General features: G+C 35.2%; 1 protein-coding gene across 1 annotated transcript; it reads left to right on the forward strand.

Annotated features, from left to right (window-relative positions):
* Positions 1-1,218: 1,218 nt before the first annotated feature.
* Positions 1,219-20,661, forward strand: LOC145751296 (uncharacterized). The gene is made up of 15 exons (XM_082567410.1): positions 1,219-1,491; positions 1,831-1,989; positions 2,493-2,726; positions 3,160-3,317; positions 3,476-3,671; positions 15,247-15,355; positions 15,484-15,616; positions 15,756-15,824; positions 16,748-16,941; positions 17,046-17,614; positions 17,724-17,861; positions 17,940-17,989; positions 18,106-18,208; positions 18,326-18,478; positions 18,645-20,661. Exons 1-15 carry the CDS (start codon positions 1,333-1,335, stop codon positions 18,915-18,917), a joined length of 2,697 nt encoding a protein of 898 aa, XP_082423536.1. The 5' UTR covers positions 1,219-1,332; the 3' UTR covers positions 18,918-20,661.
* Positions 20,662-20,927: the final 266 nt, after the last annotated feature.

Below are 20,927 nucleotides of genomic sequence, written 5' to 3' on the forward strand. Positions count from 1 at the left end.
TCAAATAGGTCAATGTGATCAAAATAAGGCAGTAAAAATAAACATTCTTCATTTTAGTAAAGAAAGAAATACAATAAGTTGTAAATTTTTCAGTAGGAAAAATTTTGCTAATTTTACCAACCATATTGTAATATAAATAATTGAATTTATAATAATGTTACCCAAAAAATGTATGTTTGTTTCAATTTTACCTATTTAAGTGTTAAAAAAACTTTTTTTTAATTAAAAAAAATGTTTAGTTTTACATGCAGATTGACAATATTTTTTTAATTAATAAATATATTAATTTTGACATAAAAAAGTAAGCCAAAATAGAATATTAATCCAAAGAAATTTAAAAATTCTGATTCATTCACAACTACGTCATATTTTTTGTTTGTAGAGGTATTATACGTATTTGAATACAGGATTTTGTTATGACTAGTATGCTTAATATTTTAAGACAAAAAAATGTAAACAGACTAATTAAAATTTAATTAACATACAAAAAATGGGATTAATTTGCTGTAAAATACAAGTACAAACTATGACATTGCTAAAATGCTGTTGTGACTTAAATCGGCTTTCTTTCTAAGTAAAAATATTTTTAGATTTCAGGAATTTCGAACCACTTTGAACGGGAGTGTGGATAAGAGGGCAGAGCGAGCGACTCTTTCCCGACGTTGTCTGACCACCTCGTCTAGACGTCGCGCTGTGTGAGTGTGTGTGGATTAAATACACGCTGTGCGCGCGGTACACACACAATGAGACGAGAAACGACACTACAACAATAGTGGCGACTGGCGAAGTAGTCAACGCGCAGAGTAGACTTCGCGTTATTTGTCTGTCACATTGGCGATACTGGCTGAATGTAGTCGCGTAGCCAGGCTCAATGGATATTTTTGCCTTTTTCAAGTACGCTGTTGTATTTCGAGACCTTTTAGTTGGCGTAAACAAGTTAGGCGCAGAAAGAAAGCATTGTATTAGTAAAAACATTTAAGCGTTTTGTTTGGAATTGTTAGATCTTGTTTTTTTTTCAGGTTAACCAATTGAAACAAGTAAATTTATTAAATAGTCAGTAAAGTCAAACTGAGAAAAGATTTTAAATTGTTCATTCTTGTTTAAAAATCCAAAAATTGAAAGTTTTATTTAAGTTTGTCCTAAATATTAAAAAGAAAAATATTTACCTTTTTTTATTACAAATAAAAAATAAAATAATGTTTTGTTGTTGTCAGACAGTTAGAATACTGCTGCTAGTGAAAAAAAACATTAAAACTATGTCTGAAAAAATAATAAAACCTTCACACCTTCAATAACAATTCAAGCCTAATCAAGTTTAATTAACAACATTGGATGTATGGACACGATATAAATGCTGTCATGGACAAGTTGCGCCGTCAGTCGTACCCTGATAGCTTGAAAACAACCCTGAATTGCTATCAACTGAGTAGTGCTGACAGTTTAAGTGGACCTAGTGGTTATTCTGCACTTGCTGCGCAATTGTGGTTCAAGGTACTTGTTAAGGAAATGCAATTTAAATATTATCTGTAAACTTGACGTCATTTATTTTGGTTCGGTCTACACTTTATTTTTATTTTTTTATTGTAACATATATAGCTGTTATTGTGATTCAAGCCTTCTTCCTTCCTAAACTTTCAACCTAATGGTGTATCACCTTCATAAAAGAAATGGAAATTATTTTTAAAATAATTTTGTTTAACATTTTGTGCAAAGCTTTAAAAAATAGATAAAGCACAACATATTAAAAATAAAAATACAAAGGCATAGTAAATAGCGTATAATAATAAATCAGTATATAGCTGTAAAATAAAAAAAATTGATATTTTTTAGGAAAATAATCAATCCCCCCCTATTCCACCCCCTCCACTCATACAAATACCTCTACTAATGCCAAATGACACGTCAACAAATCGCTCAGAGACTCAGTTAGCTGGCGAAAGAATATCTTGTTTTATTGTTGGTGGTGAAAAAAGACTTTGCTTACCACAGGTATTATTTTGATATTGATTTTTTGGCAAAAATGTGAGTTTTTATTTTTTTGTTTATTGAATTTGGCCAGTGACCTAGTCCTACTGTGTTCATGTTGTTTTTTAATGAATCAGTCAGGAAATGTATGGTTTCGAATATTTTATTGAACTTTGTCCTATATTGCTTTAAAACAAAGAGTTTAGTTCCTGAATGAAGGGTATTCAAAAATGTCTAATTTTTAAACAGGCAATGTTATGAGTACACCGTTCTACGTGACTATAATTAACTTTTTGAAATTAAAAAGCTGGATTTTATATAACTATTAATACAAAAACTACATATATAGTGTAATTGTACAAGTATTGTATTTATTTTACAAAAAAATCTATATAAATGCAATTTTTTTTAAAGTAAAGCCCAAATGTTGTAAAACTTGCAGGATCTTGTCTTTTTCGTTTTACAATACAACCATTAGACTTAAAATACACCAAAACTTCATTAAATTTAAATTGAAAATTTTTTAGATTTTGACAACAGTCTTGCAAGAATATAGTATCTCAGATATTAACCGAACATGTGCAGAGTTGCACATCTACTGTAGCCGGTGTTCTCCTGACCAGTTAGAAATTCTTAAAGTGCTTGGTATTCTGCCATTCAACACAACACAATGTGGACTTATTACAAAAACGGATGCCGAGCGGCTAGTAGCGGCTCTAGGTGTTGAATTTCACTTGAACTCAAAGCATGATCTAAACAAGGTAAATGTTTACTATGGTGCTAGATTTGATTAACAGTGTGTAATCAATTGCCGTGCCTTTGTTTCTATAAACCTTTGCTGTGTTGTTGTTTTATCATGTCGAATAAAAAGGGCCGTTTTATTAATGACAGGATATTCAGCGATGACTGCTAAATAATGTTCAGTAAGCTATTATGTTACCAAAGTGTTTTTAATAATAGGGTAATCATTCCTTACTAATCGATTAAAGTTAAGGGTTTTATTATTATATAATTTTTAATCTAGTAAAATAAGTTGGAAAATTTTTCAAAAAAAAATATTTTTTTTTCTAATAATTCGTGATTTATATAACAATGTATCAGCTACAAAAAGTTTATTTTTTTTACTTCAAAAAAAGTTTATTAAAAAAGTGAAATTGGATTTTAAAATTGGTATTTACTTTTATTTTTTTACAGAACGATGTCAAGGGTCTTCAGGTGTATCATGAGTGCTTCGGCCAAAGCGACGGAATATTTCATCCTGACCTTTACACGACCCCCGAATCTCCATGCATAACTTGCCTCGATTGCGAGATTTCTTTTTCCCCTGCACGCTTCGTTGCACACTCGCATAAGTAAAAATTGTTTTCGAAAATTTTATGTCCGACAAAAATTGTATAAAATTTTTTATTTGATTTTATACTTTTATTTAAAAAGCATAAATATTGCTTTAAATTATTTTTCAATTTAATAATCTTTTACCCAATTACCCAATTGTTTTTAAACTTTTTAGGGGTTTGGAAAAACGAACTTGTCATTGGGGTTTTGATCCCGAAAACTGGCGGGCCTACATTTTGCTTCCCAAAAACTTGGAAAAAACTAAACAAAAGGAATACGAGAAAATTTTAAACCAGCTAAAAGCTAAATTCGATTTATCAAACTTGTCGACAAGGTTTACTGCTACACCACCTTCCTTAAAACGAAGACTTGTAAGTTTAAAATTTTTTTGTTTATTTCTGGAAGATTTTAAATTTTTTGTAACAGTAATTTTATTTTCAAGGCATTTTTGAGCTGTTTTATAGTCTTAAACAATGCATTTTTGATATATACAAATGTAGTAATGTATAAGTTTATTTGTACTACAACCTTGTTGGTAGTTTAACTCAAGTTGCTTGGGGCTGTAACACTAATTCACAAACCATAGCACAGCATAATATTGCACTTAAATTAAAAATTATTTTTATTTTTCCTGAAAAGTTATATACATGAAAAAGTTATATACGTTCTAGTTTTAAATTACAAGGTAAATGTTGGGTTGTAAAGGTCGACGCTTTTACCCATTCCATTACCGTTGTTTTGCCAGACTTTAGCTTGTGGGCAAAAATATAATCCTATTTTCCGAATCCAAGGCATGATGCTTTTGACCTTTTAAAATAGAAATTACGCTGTGGTTAGATCACCGATTTGCGGTAAAAAATTGATGTCAAATTCAGGACAAGGCCAACAATGCTATTTTAAGATTTTACTTAAAAAAGGTTGCGTCTTTGTCGCGATTTCAACGTGATGACGTCACGGTATTGCAATGCCTGCGATAGATTAAGTAAGATTAGCATAGTCTGCGACCGCAACGTCGTTTTAAGTCGCTTAAATGGGGCAATTACAGACTGTGCGACTTTTTTGCTCGCTCAATAAACGGTGTCAGATGCATATATACGACTACAAATCCGATCCTAGCTTTGGCTGGCGTTTAATGCGGTCACGTGACTTTAGATTCGAAAATTTTTCGTATTATTCAATTTGGATTTGATATGCTAGCGGTTATAAGCGCCATATCAATTAAACATTACAAAATCGCCGTCCCTGTTGTATTGGCTTGGAAATGTGGTGTTATATCGATTTAGGTAACTTTACTGTGGTTATTCGATGTAAACGTGATAATACCCTCGTAGTTAAATATCCATCAATTAGTCATGCCATTTTTAATTACCTATTTTTAACTTTAAAGTTTTAGGAGTGACGTTTTTTCTAAAGGAATGGAATGTGCTTTTAAAGTGTAGATTTTCTATTATTTTGAGATTACAAAAGCAAAGTTAACTCCGATTTTTAATTTTAAATAGGGGAATATTAATTCGTATTTATAAACTGATTAATTTGCCATATCATACTAATGTATTTACCATTTATCTGCGTCATTTAAACAGTACTGGCATAACGCATAACTTAATTTCCTAAAAAAGTTGTCAAATGTATCTCTACCATCATTAGGGATTCTTGGAACGCTTCTGCCACTTTTGGATAACATTTGAGCGGAATTTTTTTGTAATTTGAAATTTGTTTTGGATTTTGTATTCTAGGCCCTTGCCAAATAATGATGACATTCATATTGCGATTGTGACGTAAAAGTCCCGTGTTTGGATCGGATTGTTAGTTAGTATACTATATTTTACCCTTTTTAGTTAATTTTAAATTCAATTTTTTTATCCTATCCGAATACGTGATTTTTTCAATGTGATCCATTTACACTTGATCTGAATTTGGCAATATCGAAAAGCAATTTAAATTCATTTACGCCAATATGCAAATAAAACGCCCTTAAAATCAATTCACTCCCAAAAATTTGCACTTTAAACATCAATATTAAATTGGATGACCTTTCTACCGTTTTTATATTAAGCCTTTTGCTAGACAGCGCGTCTAAAAACGTATTTCGAAATAAAACGCTGGTCTTTTTGTCTTCTTATTTACAGAGGGCCAAATTGTCCGACGATGACGCATTACATTTTAACTGTTCATGACACTTGCGTTCGCTGATGCGTTGTCAACAAGCGACACATTTTCACGTTTTAAGTTTAGTTTGGTTTAAAGCCTGGGCTTGGTCTTTCCGCCAAAGTCACTGGAGCATGCATTTTGTGATAGGCAGAACCCAATAATGTTTCAAGTTTTGGACATTTATTTTTCAAACCAGTTATACTTGCAAGTTAAAAATGATAATGATGTGTTGACATAGGCTTTATATTTAAACAAGCCTTAACATTTATAAAAAAATGAGTATTTGTGTAAAAAAGTTAATTGGCCTTTGCATTAAATTAATCTAAATATAACTAGGTTTATTGAAATTTAATATTGATTGTATGGTACACTTAAAGTAAGATAATTCCAATCAATATTTCTCAATGTATTTGGCTTTTCGCATACCAAGATCACATTTTTCTAGGATGCCCAAGGGTTTGTAATTTATATTTCAGCTATGCTGCTTATGTTTTTGACGTTTTAATCCCTCGTGGCATATAACCTACTGCTTTACTGTAGGCATAACATTCGTCTAGCCTTGGAGGAGGGGTTATAACTATTTTTTGGCGGTTGTCGGTTGTCGGGTTGTCGGGTCTAGGTTGTCAGGTCTAAGTTGTCGGGTTGTCGGGTTGTCAGGTCTAGGTTGTCGGGTTGTCGGGTCTAGGTTGTCGGGTTGTCAGGTCTAGGTTGTCAGGTCTAAGTTGTCGGGTTGTCAGGTCTAGGTTGTCGGGTCGTCAGGTCTAGGTTGTGGGGTCGTCAGGTCTAGGTTGTCGGGTCGTCAGGTCTAGGTTGTCAGGTTTTAAGTTGTCGGGTTGTCATACCCAGGTTGTCAGGTCTAGGTTGCTGAGTTGTTAGACCAAGGTAGTCAAGTTTAGGTAATATGTTATATGGTGCATGCATGAATTATATAAATATTTGGTCAGGTTGTTAGCTATCTAGGTTGTTTGATTTTGGTCAATAGGTTGTTGAGTGGTTTAACACTCTACTATCAGATTTTATGCAAAAATGCATCTATCAATTATTAATGCTATTGAAAAAAGGTCACATAACAAAAAAACTTGTATAATTTTTGGGTTATTTGTAGGCAAAATTGTTTACTATTATAGAATATAAAATGTTTGCTTTATAACCAAATATCAAACAAAAAGATGTTAAACATTACAACAACCCAACACCAGACAACCCAAAAGCCGACAACTTAACCCATGGACAACTCAATAGATCGAATGAAATCAAACGGATATAAAATTAAACAAAAATTTTGCATGAATTAAACCCTAACCCCAACCCTCACCCATTCAGATAACCCATTAACACACAAGTTATGTGTCTACATGGTCAGTTATCCTTGGGTTGAAATGTCTACGGGTTGAGGTGTTCGTTGAGTTGTCTGGTGTTAAGTTGCCAATGGGGTAAATTGACTGACCACTTATATTTGTATTGATTGTTGTATATTGTCGTCAAATAAACTCATAAATGGCTCTTTAATTTTTTTTAAATATATATTTATACACATTAACCATATATCTACCCTTAAAGGATTATATAAAATAAAAACAAAGAAAAATAAAATTCCACCCAAAAAATATGAATTATAAAAATATGTATTTATTTTTAACTCAATATACATCCCGACAACCGAGACCTGACAACCCGACAAGGACAACTTAGACCTAACAACCCGACAACCTAGACCTGACAACCCGACAACCTAGATGTGACAACCGGCAGCGTGGTGTAGTGGTCAGGACACTCTTCTACCATACACAAGGTGCAGGGTTTAATTCCCAGTGATCTTATGCTGTAGCCCTTGAGTAAGGCGGTGTGAACTCCTGCTTAAAATTGTGAACTCCTGCTGAGCCGGCACTTATGCAGCAGTGAATTACTGGGCAATTATAATCTATAATATCCCAAACTAGCATAGGCAACTCGAGACTGGGTTGGGGTAACTGATGTTACTCTATGTTTAAGACGCGCATTCGACTTTCCCACGGCGAGGATGAAGTTACATACAAAAAAAACCTAGACCTCACAACCTAGACTGACATCCCGACAACCTAGACGTGACAACCTAGACCTGACAAGCCGACAACCTAGACCTGACAACCCGACAACTTAGACCTGACAACCTAGACCCGACAACCCGACAACCTAGACCTGACAACCCGACAACTTAGACCTGACAACCTAGACCCGACAACCCGACAACCTAGACCTGACAACCCGACAACTTAGACCTGACAACCTGACAACCCGACAACCGACAAAAAAAGTTATAACCCCTGTAGTAGCCTTGGCATCAATATTGTCTACATAAACTATAATCCTATACAAACCAGTATAACTAGAGGCGTTGACACGCGGATTAAACCCTATTTTTAATGCACAATGAATAGGAGTTAAAGCTTAGTGGGTGGTATAACCTTGAAAAACCTTACAAGGAATTTTAGCAGTGAATCATCTGTATACTATTAACGATCCAAACCGATGTTTTGACGCAAATTTCTTCTTCCAAAGTCCGTTTTCGAGTGTAGCAGTCTCATGTGCGCGATTGTTTTACATGTATTCAAACCACAATTAGCATTTTAACTGACATTAATTTGGAGTACATGACCAAACACTATTTTGTATTTAATAGGTAGCTTAGCCTGTGAGTATACAATTTATGTTCGTTTTACCCTTCAAATGCCGCGGTCGACGTTAAACAGTTGGCTTGTTTGAATTGCGATAAAACAAGAAGTCGTTATACCGTTTACTCTGCCTTGCAAAAACTACCAGCTTGTTTGTTCAGCTGGACCTAAGGTAGTCGTCGGATATCCAGACAATGGGGAACCGTAAGCTCTAATGTAAATCCTATAACCACACCGTTCGCGCTAATACCCGATTTCGGCTTGAAGTTGTGTATACAAAGTTGAACTACCGGTACAACGTGGACTAATCGCGCTTATCTCAACGCGGGACTCTTCTGCTAAATGCAGAAAGCCAGCGCTGGCAATAAGCTACGCAGGTAAGCCGCTATGAAACGCACCTTAATCGAATTCTTGGATTGCCTGTTATCGGTGGATAATCGATATATGATTGTATCTAACGACGGCCAATGAACATGGACTTGCTTGTATACAAAGCCCATAATGGCATTTCAGCGCATGATAAAGTGCCTTGTAGAACAACGTCTTATCTTCACGCGGCATCGTGCAGTAAGCAGTCGTATCAATAATTCATAGATGCGACGAGACAACCGCCAAAGCCTTGGTCCATTAGCGCGCCCCTTCCCTGTCTCAAATTTCTCTTTTCTCTTTCCAGCAACGAACATATCTGTATTTAATCGACGGCATGCCTATTAAATTCGTATTATAATGTCGTTTTCTCCGCTGAGAATAATAACAAGGTTATTTGTCTATGTCAAGCTCTATATTTGGAATTCGGGCTATTTTTGATGCGTATTTGTTTATTGAATTACGAATTACCGAGTACTATTTTGATCATATTTTTACCTCTAATAATCCTAATGGAAAAATTTTCCATCAAATTTGATATTTTTCAATGAAATTTTAATGAGACCATGTAATAGAATACAAATCCACTTTTATGCGAAAACCAAACATTTCTTATAACCTAAAGCACTTTTAGAGGTCAAGGGGTCAATTTTCGCAGGAAAAAACACGACTTTCATAATAAGCTAGACAAATTACAGCCCATCTTGACCGCTTCTCTAATTATCGTACCGAGTCACAGCAATTAGCTTTTGAATTGCTGGATCAAAACGTGTTGAAAATCGACGCGCAGACTTGATTATGGTTAAAACTGCGAAGTTTAGTCTGAACACGTTTAACAAAACGGCAGTCGCGACTTGATTTTAATTGTCACGTGTTAGATGGATTTATGAATGCGTCTAGTGTTGTCATTTAATTATTCTTCAAATCGTCCACCGATTTTTCGTGGAAAAATCGTTTTTTTTTGCGAAAATCTGACTAGCTCACTGTAGCAGACTAAATGCTTTAACTTTTATGCCAGACATTTATCTGCCTTTGACAAGAATTAGTTTTCCAGATGTTTGGTTAAAATCGCCCTTTGAAATTTGACGTTGATTGACAGCTCCTAGCTTCCTGGCTATCCGGTCTAAATTAAATTACTCGATGTGTTAGAATGCAAAACAATAAAACTTCATGTTTTTATTTGCCCAAGTCAAATTTAATCTTATTAAAGTGGATATTTTTATTGCGAGCCTGTTTTTCGCTTTAAAACTGGAGACGGACTCGCCCGACGTTTATTTGCTCGTATTTGTGACGTCACAAATGTGAGATAGAGCCAAGAGTCGGTCGGCCTTGATTTTGATTGGCTGGTTTGACGAGGGGCGTGGCATAGGGGGAGTTGAAAAATAGCTTGCGGTTAAAATTGGAATGTTTTTTCCTAAGGGTTGTTGTGTCTTTCCTACTGCCGTGTTGTTTTTAAACTGAATTGACCGAAATCATCGTGACTTTTTAAAATAACTCGGGAAGTGGATGTTTTTGCGATTCGGCTGAGCGTCCCGAATATAGTCAGACTCCGTGAAGTAAACACGATATTTTATTATGAAACTCGGAAGTAACGAATGAGAAAACAATTTTTGTGACGTCACTGAACTTCAATGAACGGTGACATTTTATTAGGGTTGGCTTAATTTGTGTTGGATTCCTTAATAGTTGTTTATTCAGTCCTATTTATCAAAGGTCGTATTTTGAAACATTTCTAAAAGGTTTTTTGGCTGGTATGCGTATTTTTAAATGCAAATTTTTGAGCCATAATGTTAAAAGTAAACTCTTCCTACCAAATGTTTTTTTAAATGTTGTTTTTGTTGTTGGTTTCAAGAGACTGTGTATGTGACCTTTTATAAATGGTCTACCGTCCCTTGAATTTCGTTTAATGACTGCCAATTTCTTAGTATATAAAACTCCAATGCTGCGGTTTGCTAGATTACGATCTAAACGCTGTCGTGGTCACTAAATTCAATCACTCAGTGCTCTTGTGATAGGCTTTAGCGACGACAAGGCGAGACTTGGAACCTTGTTGTAATGCTAATTGTAATTTGTTCGTGTTGAAAGGGTTAAATCGATAAAATCGAATACAATATTCAGACTTACTTAAAAAGCAGCGCGACATGAGCCGCGGTTTAAATTGTATAAAAATAAAAGTCGCTTTGGATAAAACAGCTTAGGCTAAATTTCCTGGTAACTCGTCGAACCGGCCAACAAAAATCACGTGACTCGACACTGTCACGTGATTACAGGTTTTTAATGATGGTCTCTCACGCTATCTTGGCTCTTACCCTTAGCCTACTTCCTTAGTGTTGTGGTCGCACTCGGTCGACCACGTGAGAGACAACTGACCGGACGTGACGTCATATTTCGAGACCCAAGCTTGCCAAGTCTGTCACCAAAATAGTCATTCAAGTGAATTTCTGTGACGTGCATATCCGTTCGTTTTATTAGTATCCTTCGTGATACGGATAAGTCAGGTTGATTTTTTCATTATTTTTATTTTTGATTGATAGACGGCTGACCCTACAACCTTAAGGATTAATCTGTCTGTGTTTATAATTACATTTAACCTGTTTTCTTATAATCGGGCGGAATTCTGACAAAAAAACGTTATCACAATATTTTAATTGGTGTAATACAAACAAAAAAGGCAAAAAATAATAAAATACTTGACCGAATACTGTTAAGTTATTTTAAGGAATTGCCGAAATTATGCAAATTGAATAAAATATGTTCCAACTACTAAAAACGCCAAGGCTGCTAAAAATGGCAAGACATACCAAAGTAACGGGGAAAATGCCAAGCTAACCGAATACTGCTTCCTTTTTGACGTTAAAAGGATGCGTCTTTGCAGCTGGACTTTACAACTTTGTAAACCTTTCTCGTTAGGTTAACCGCGTTTGACCTAATACAGGCTTCCTGTGCGTGCGTTAGGCCCACATGACGTTTGGGAAAATTTTATGGATAGCTTTTTACTTTCCCCGAGTTGACGTACAACGTGGCGTTTAGTCAGGCAGAGTTTGCATACTATATTGTATAAGCACAAGCCTACTGCCATCGCCCGCTGGGTTAGCTGATTAAAGGCCTTTGTTTATGGCTTAAACGTTATAATTGTATTAAACAACAGGCTAAATTCGAAATGAATGTGGTTTAAAATTACAATTGCCATTTTTATTGCTTAAAATAAATTACGGTTGTAAATTTTTGTTTTTGTTACTACGGAAATTTACTGCTTATTTTATTTACTATAAAGGAAGTGTTATGACAGTTGCGTTTAAATTTATTAATTTGGCGGTCTAAGCACCTGGACATTCTAAAGTTACCAGCCCTGGAGAACTAACGACTTTTGTCCAAGTGCGAGTTTTGTTTGTTTTTAAACGGCACTGACAGAAGTCGTCCATCATTTCAAGTTTCCATTAAGATTGTGATTCGAATTGGCGATCAGGTTACCGAAAAAGGAAAAAACGCATAAACGCGCATTAGGGCTGGCATTTTTTAGGAGTTTTTGCAATCAAAAAGATACCGTTGGACCGATTTCAACCTAATATGGCCTTATATGGGTTCTTACTTTACATTCAGAGCCCTTTTTTTAATCTTAGCTGAAATATTCCATGCAGTTATGCCCCTCTGTCGACAGTCGTTAAAGTTTGTTTTGCTTTGGATTTACTTTAAAACTACACTTGAAATCGCTGGCGAGTTATTGACCAAGCTTTCGCATGCAACTGCAAATGTTATCTTACAAACTGACCGATGCTAATCGCCAGTGATGATAAGGCTGGTCAGTCAAGTGTCCAGTCTTCGTTTGCAAACGCTGATTACCAGGGTCCAGTTAACGCTATTTTAGGCTTCCAAGGCGCATTACTGGCGCTGTTGTGTGTGTTATGGTCTCGTATTTCGCTTGTGCAAATCCGATTTCGGTGCAGCGGTCATTTACCCGAATTCCTTTTAGCGTGGCCGTTTCTAATGACGATTTTCAGCACTTGAATTATCAAGCCTATGCCTCTTTTATGTGATGTTGCCTAACAACTGGGTTAGAGGCCAAGTAGTTAAGCACGAATTCAGGTTAATTACGATGTCAAACTGTCTAAAAAACTGGATATTTTCTTAACTCCTTACCTACTAGTTCAAAGCCAAATCCTATTTAAAATAAAATTTTGTTTTCTTTTAAGCTTGTAATGTTATACACGGGGATTTAACACGCTGGGGTTCATTGGGTTTTCTAGTTTAAAAAAAACATGCAATTTTAACAGTGCTATATTTTAAAAGGGCATTGGTAAAGCATATCCTAAATTCATGACGACTTGTCTCCTAAATTTGACGACCTTTCAATAATTTTGGCAACATTTCAATTCGTGGGTTAAAAAGTAATCAGACCCCAAATCCCATCGATCAAACTTGGGGTTTGACAGAAATGGGAAGTAATGGAGATTTTTTGGGGACATTAGAGGCCTTTTTGGGGTGCCTTTGGGACATTAAGTGGGTTAGTATTAACCTGATTTGACCCCCTTAACATGGGTTAAAATCATTAAACTGAGTTGAATTCATTTATTTTTGCAGTTTTAATTAACAAATTGGAAACACTGTAAATAAAGTTTTTATTCTTAAATTCAAATTAGTTTTTCGTTTTTACTATATGACGTCATACCGAAATGAATATTTCACAACTGCTACTTTCCGTCAAAATCTATTTTAAGCCCTTATCCTAATGTAGGCATCACATTTTATTGACTTTTGATTGGAAATTTATTACGAAATTTGGAAAGTAATTAGCTTGCTGCGCGGCAAGGGTTCGTAAAAAGTTCGTTCCAATGACGTCATAGTGACTAGGCAGTAATTATTTTTTTGTACGTTTCTGCAGAGCATTATTTGTATTTAAAATGCCATCGCGTGTTTCTACATATTAAGTCGTGTTAAAATTGGTATTTACTTTAAGTAATTTTACATTTAAAACTTATTATATGCCAAAACGTAATTGATAAAAAAAATATGAATACATTTGGTTAAAAAGGTTATAAATATCGCTCTTCCGTTGTTACGTTCCGTGTGCAAAATTGAACGTAGTTTTGGCAATGTGTTTTAATTGTGAAAATGTAGTAATGACACGACGACATCCTTCGAAAATTCCAGATTGTATTTATAAAAACAGAATGATATTGTTGACCAGTGTCCAGTAAAAAGCAAGCCCTGTTTATTAGGCTAAAGATATTAAAACTGCAATTTTTGTATTTTAATGACCATCTAGGCTCAGTAAAAAACATAACTGCTTTTAAATATGTCTGTAACATATATAATATATTGTTTTTCAATAAAGAGCCAAGTACATTAAGTCTACGTAGCATACACACGAGCTTGAAAGCTTAAACCCCCCTTAAAAGCTATGGGATTAAGGCTTGGTGTGCACATAGCATAATTGCAACGTGTTTTGGTTGGTTAATAACACTACGCCTGCGTTTCGCCAGTTATTAAAACAGGATAACCGCGCTGAAGCGTCCTTGACTTGGCCACTAGAGCGCATATAGCGTCGCTTCTATGGTCCGCAGGCCTTCTTGAAAGCGCACTTTGGGCTACCTATGGCTTTCGACTGCCCGTCAATTGGCCAGACTTGCCAGGCAATTTAGCGCTAACATACGCCAACTTCGCCTCTTTGCGCGTGCGTGTGTCTGCCCGCGGTCGTACGTGCTTGTCTTTCTCTGGTTGGACGTCGTACCTTTGGACAACGCTGTCCTGTGTTTTCCTATTGCCGCGACGAACGACTCTTTGCATTAAAACTTGCTGTAGTTTTACTGCTTTGCAGACAAAGGGTGGTGAGTTGGTACGGCTAATAAAGCTGCCTTTTCGACAATTTTACGATTCGGTCTTTCGCGTGTTTCTTTATGTTTCGCGTCGCCGGAGATCAACCGATAGCCGCCTGTAAAAGCCAGTCTGCTTGTTTTTCTATTGTCCCGCTCAGCTAGACCTTATCCAGGGTTAATCCTTGCCTCTGCCTGTGCAATAACAGGCCGGACAAGACCCTTTCAAAGCAGTTAAGCCAAAACCTTGCTCGTTAAACCAGGTACTCGAATCTAATAGTCATTCGACAGCCTGACGTATAGCCGGCCCAGCCTTTATTGGCATCTGTCTCGTTACTTTGCCGGGGACTGTGTAAGAAAAATGAGCTTAAATCGACTTTGTCTTTGGCTAGCGCGAGGGTTTGTAGCAAATTTGGTCTAAGTGATCGATCAAAATTTTGAAAACTGTCAAGCGAAGTACCAGACGTATTTGGCGAGGCTCTATCAGTTGGTCATTCGATATGCGTTTAGCCGTTGCTAAGCCCTCGAACAATCGCTGTCCAGCTTTATTGGACAAACAACAGCACAGCAAGCCTACAGCAAATCTTAAAACCATTTTAATTTGCTCTTCAAGCCTAGGACTGAAAAGCAAAGGGCAGATAACACATAAACTTGCCATTTTTTTCTTATTCCTAAATAGTTTTTGCCATCAAAGGTTAGATACCGCGCTCCGCGACTGATTATCATATCTCCCCGCTTCTTTGAAAATGCCGACGTAAAAAGGGGTTTGGTTAGATTTGTGGTCAGTAGTTTACATAAGATTCAGTCATTAGGCTATCTTGTTTAGACTACCGATTTTTAAGCCCTGATGTCCATTCCGATTTAAGTAAACAAACTCACATATTTTACATTCACACACACCTTGGAAAAAATCAAAAAAAAATATATTATTTTTTATAAAATTAAATTTTTGATTTTGAATTTTTCAGGAATTTGATTATGCTGGTCAGCAAGGAAAAAGATTTAAAGATGAAAAAGTTGAAGATTCTGTGTTCCTGTCTCCTCAAAGACCTCCGCCTCCTCCTTTATGCTTTGGATGTAAGTGTAAAGTGCTTCATATTAGAAAAATCTGTTTTTACTAATGATAATTTTCCAACGCACTACAAATGGCAGTTTATTTTATTTTGATGTTTTATAAATTAGACATACATTTATTTTTTTTGTAGTTCCATATGGAATAAGGGGATCTGCATTTAAACCTTGGGCATCTGGACTTCCCCCCCTTGCTCAACTTCCGGACCTTCATGCTGCTCAGGAGGAAGCAATCTTAAAAGCTTTTGGTCCACTAATGCATGACAGGTTGGAAAATAAGATTTTTTTTAATTCGAGAAAATTTAGGAGATTTTTTTTTATCTATTTTATTTTTTTTATCTATTTTACTTGTAAATGTTTTGTCAATATTTTTGTTTGAGTGTTCATTTATTTTTTTATTTTGCAGAAGGTTAATGCCAGGTTATTTGCAATATGGCCCGCCAGCAGTTCTACCTAATTCGGAACCTTCTGACTGGTAAGCTATAAAAAGTTAATAATATTTTATTTTTAAATAAATATACATATTTCCATATAATTTTATGGGTTACTAAATCTTAAAAAAATGGATTTTTGGTAAAAATATTTTTAAATTAATAGCTATGGTCAATCTTTTATTATTTTTCTTTGAAAATAGTTTTTATTTTTTTTTAAACTAAACTTGTGGACAAAATTTTATTATTTTGTTATATATGACCACCCACATTTTTCTAACTCTACGTTTTAACTTTCGTATAAGTGCTTCTTGACATTACTAAGACCTTAGCGGCATGTATAATACACTGAGGCGCTGTAAGAAACAAAATAGCCACGTTTGACCTGCGGGTCATACTGTACGAAGCAGCACTTGGCAAACGTTATCCAATATAACTTTAAGCGTTTTTAAGTAAAAATAGTTAAATTTTGCTGCATTTTGTGCTATATAGTTAGGCCTATGAAGTCGGAGGGTTTTATGAAAGCTGTTTTTATGTATTTTATCGTATTTTTTGGTATAATCTGACGTTAATCGATTTAAATTAAAGGCTAGTATTGATCTTCCGTTGTGAAACAGTTGATCGTTCTTGGTTTTTGTCAATTGACACTCTCTTTCGTTTTTTTTCTAACTTTTCTCTTTTTTATCTTAATCTTCTTCTCTTTTTTTCAAACGGGTTCTCTACCATACATCAAAGCACACGGTCTCATTTTTAGCCGGGTTCGAGGCCCGCCTTATCCGCGTTTGCATTAAGAAACAGACAGGCCTCTCTTACTTTGGACAAGCGCAATGTGGTCGTTTTCGCGTGTTTACTACTTAACAGATCTTCCTTTTGCTTACTTATACTCCCTAGTTTTTCTATACTCCAGAATATATAAAAACCTTTGTTTTTACAAGTTACATATTTAAAAAAAAACTTTTTTTTTCAGGACTCCTCCATCCACGTCATCATTAAGAAGACCTGGGGCAAAAGGAGCTCCAAATATCACTCTAGCTCCCGCAGAGCAACAGAAAAGGACCGCGAGTTACGTCGTGGAGGAAGCAAAGAGGAGAATATCTTCATCATCACCCCGGAGGACTTCTCCTAGTCATAAATCTACTTTTTTGTCCTCCAGAAAAGAAGGTTAGAAGATTAAATATCATTTTAATATAATTTCGATTTTTATTGTAGTTTAAAACTACAAATAATAGTTTTTGTTTTATAAAAATAAATTTTGATATCATCAGGTGAGCACCGTCGTTCAAGCGACGAAATTCGAACTTTGGCTCCACCTCGCGGCTCGGAAAACTCTCGTCTTATCGAAAATAAACAATCGGAAACTCAAGAAGAACCTTCAACAAGTCAAAACGGCAGCAACCACCATTACCAAGCCAGACCTGCGCGCCAAAACAATGCGCAGCATAGGCCACGCTCGGATGAACACGAAAACGAAATTATTGACGTCACAACGTACGAGTCTCGCCCTGCTAATCACAAACAAGCATCCACGTCAAATAAAAACGCAATGCCACCGTTGTTGGCTATGCGTCAAACTGTCGAAGCCGCTACTGCGATGCTAGAACTTTCTTCCGCGGCCACCGATCTCCGCAAGGTGTCGCGCGAGAGCGATACGTTAAATTCGCCCTCAAAAGCTAATCGAGTTACGCGGAAAGTTGACGACAAAAGAACGGCGAACGAAGATTTAAAAACCGGGCCACAAGTCGTGCCACTTACCTCGACCCACGAGCACTTTAAGTGGTCGATTGGTGACGGGTCCTACGTCATCAGTGCTGCTGGAACCCAAGAACTACATACGGTGAGAACAAAAAATTGTTTTTTTTCTTTTATTAAAATGTTAGCAACAAATTTATAAAAAAAATAGTTTATTCACAAATTAAACTTTTAATATTTTTTTTTATTTTTAGATACGAGGCTTACTGGAAAATGCATGCGAAAATAACAGTTCGGTCAAACATGAAATTTTAATCGAACTTTTAAAAGCGAAAGCTAGACACGAGGAAAAATTAGAAGTACAAGAACGAGTTAAACGAGATCTCGAAGCTGTAAGTTTTTTTGTGGGAATAATCAAAAATTATAAAATCCTAAAAAATAAGAAATTTAGGTAAATTTTTTTTTTTTAGGAATTACAGTTTTTAAAACGTGAACGAAAAGCAGAAATGCAAAGATTAAGGTATGTAATCTGTTGTCAATATTTTAAATCAAGTAAACTTATGCCATACAACTTACATACAAACCTTCTATTTTGATTTGTAGCTTGATTTTAAATTAATTTTTCTTTGTTTCTAGATCGGAACACAATGCTCGAATAAAGGAAGCGAACGAGATTTTGGTTGAGTTAAGAAGAAAGTTGGAAGCGCCGAGTAGTAAACGAGAAAGTGAAAATAAAGAGGTAAATTAACTTAACAATTATTATTTTAATATTTTACATATTAATGGTAGTTTTAGTTAATACTAAAATTTTTTTGTATAAGTTTTCCAGAAAAAAATTAAAATTTTATATTTTTAGTTTTTGGATGATTATGAGCGGAGGTTGCGGAAACAAGAGAAAGAGAACAGTCGCCTTCAGGCGCAGTTATCCTTAGGGAGGGATCAAAGGTTGGAGAAGGAGCGGAAACAGGAGGTGGACGCTCCTGGAAGAATGAGCATGCCTTTTCTAGTGGTAAGGACACTTTTTTTTTTCTTTTACGAAGTAAATATTTTACTAACAAATTGCTTAAAATTACTTGAGTTTTATGAGTAAGTAAAATACACAATCTTCCAGCTTTTCTTACATAATACTTCAAGTAGGATTACTAAAATCTAGTAACTCAAACTTTTTTTAATAGGATGGCCCATTAGCTACCATGATCCGAGGCTCGCGTAAACCACAAGAAGATCCGTCCGAAAAAAGTAGTCGCTACCATCTCTCCGCCAGCAGTAGAAGAAGTCTAGAAACCATCGCCTCGTCAGCTTACTGCCCGCCCGTGACGTCATCAGACGACTCGAATGACGTCATCGAAGTCGTGACGTCACACGCTGCTCACCCGAAGTTGTGCCGCGACGAGCAGCGCAATCACTCGTCGAAAGACAGTGGCATCTACGACGTATCACCGCTGTGATAAGTCTGTGACGTCACAATAACTTAGGCCCCCATATCGTTACGTCATCAGATCCTCCTTTTTATTGCAGCTTTACCGCACAACGCTTTATCAAAATAAGTGTCGCTTTCGCGTAATTAGTAGCTTGAACCAGGGTCATGACGTCACAGATCAATTGAAACTTTCTGTGTCCACCTAGCGGGCGAAATGCGAGTGAGCTATTTTTTTCCTGCAATATCGGTAATAATATACTACAGTTGTTTTTCACCATTATTTCTTATTGTTGTTGTTGTATTTGACCTAGCGCTTTACTCTACTTAGCGATTGCAATATTCTTACGAAGTTAACAAAATACCTCAAGTTTATTTTTTTGCTCTTTTTTTGTTCTTTGTTCGAGATATTATTTTATTTTCGCGTTTTATGCCATTTTATCACTCTTTTACTCCAATTTTTTTACGGGGCAGCCCCTAATATTTTTTGGGGGTATTGGATTTTTAAATGTTTGGTTAAGTCACGTGATAAAAGTTTTTTAGTTGTTTTTTTGTAATTAGCGCTTATTTTGTTTTTTTTTGTCGCTTAGAATTAGCTTCGTGCCTGTTTTACCATTGTGGAGTAGGCGAATATTATTTATATATGATTTCTATAGTTCACATGAAAAAGCGCCCCTTGTGTTCCACGCTGTTCCGTAGAAAATTAATTTTCGAAAGTCGCGGCTCCTAAATGTATTAGACGCATTTTTAACTCCCTTTTTACTCCATACTGTTTTCTGTGAATCTTAAAAACAAAACCCTCAATTTTCATGTATAGTTGTGTTGTTGTTTTCCTGTAATAATGCTATATGCTCAAAACGCCGTCAGAAACACTTAGTGTAGTACATTACCGTGTTCCAAACCTCACCCGCTGGATTCGAACCCGTGTCCTACTGTGCCGTAAATAAGCGACCTCGTAATAATAATACATTATTACTCTTTGACCTCGTAGCTGTTGCATTGCGTTCAAAAATTTCGAAATCTTCATATTAGAATTGCGTTGTTTTGACTTTACCTCGGTTTTTATATTGGTAATCATACGTCAACATTTAAAACGAATTTTTAGTAGCGCACTGTGTACAATTGAATACGCATTGTGCATGGTAATATTATACCTCTTTGCTTTTTTGCGCAAAAAAATAATTAGCGAAAAAATTTTTTTTTTGAACAACATTTTAAATTTATCGGTTTTATTTTACAAAGTTCCAATCACATAAAATTCCCGCCTAGATTATGATGGTGCTTTTCTCTTTTTTGATTTTCTTTTTTCTGCTTGATATTAAGTAAAAAAACCCGGCCGCGAAGACCTCATTTAAATTTTTTTCGTTTTACCCATTTGTCTTTTACTATTTAAAGCGCCTGTGTAAAACTACAACATTTTTTTTCAACTATCGCATTTTTTCTCATACAATTCGCTTTAATTTTACTGTTTTCTTATAATTATTGTTTGACATGATCAGTATACTCTTCTCCATACCTCATTTTTAACGAACCATCTGTGATTGTTTTATACGTTTTTTTTTCATTTTCTGCATCGAATCGCTGGGTAATGATTTAAGAAACAACTTTTTGTTTCTACAGCACAATTTGTATATGATGATAAAGTAATATGGCGATTTTGTTGTACATAAATTTGCTTTTTTTACGATTTTGGTTTGGAGTTATGGTGAAAATGATTGTTAATTTATTCTCGGCAAGTTGAAAAAAGTTAAACGTTCAATACATTTTAAAATCTGCTAAAACTGGGTGATTTATATATACAAAGCAATTTAAAAATTTAATATCAAAATTGTTTTTTTTTGCTTTCTTAATAAGGAAAAAAACAAGCTATTTTAAACCATTATAATAATACACTTTATAGATATTTGTTGGATAAACAAACAAGTTTTTGCTTTTTTTCTATATGTTTAAAGGTAGGTTAAAGAATGTCTGCCCAGGATAAAAAAATGGTAGGAAATTATACCAAATAACGAAAAAAGTAGTTTTAAAAAAATGTTAAAAA

The sequence above is a fragment of the Corella eumyota genome, chromosome 4, assembly GCF_963082875.1.
Source record: "Corella eumyota chromosome 4, kaCorEumy4.1, whole genome shotgun sequence".
Lineage (NCBI taxonomy): Eukaryota > Metazoa > Chordata > Ascidiacea > Phlebobranchia > Corellidae > Corella > Corella eumyota.

Bases quoted from the DNA above. Each gene is read 5' to 3' on its own strand.
- LOC145751296 (XM_082567410.1), top strand. From the start codon at position 1,333: ATGTATGGACACGATATAAATGCTGTCATGGACAAGTTGCGCCGTCAG. The intron at 15,356-15,483 runs GTAAGTGTAAAG...TTTTTTTTGTAG, and splicing joins TCCTCCTTTATGCTTTGGAT to TTCCATATGGAATAAGGGGA. The intron at 16,942-17,045 runs GTTAGAAGATTA...TGATATCATCAG, and splicing joins TTTGTCCTCCAGAAAAGAAG to GTGAGCACCGTCGTTCAAGC.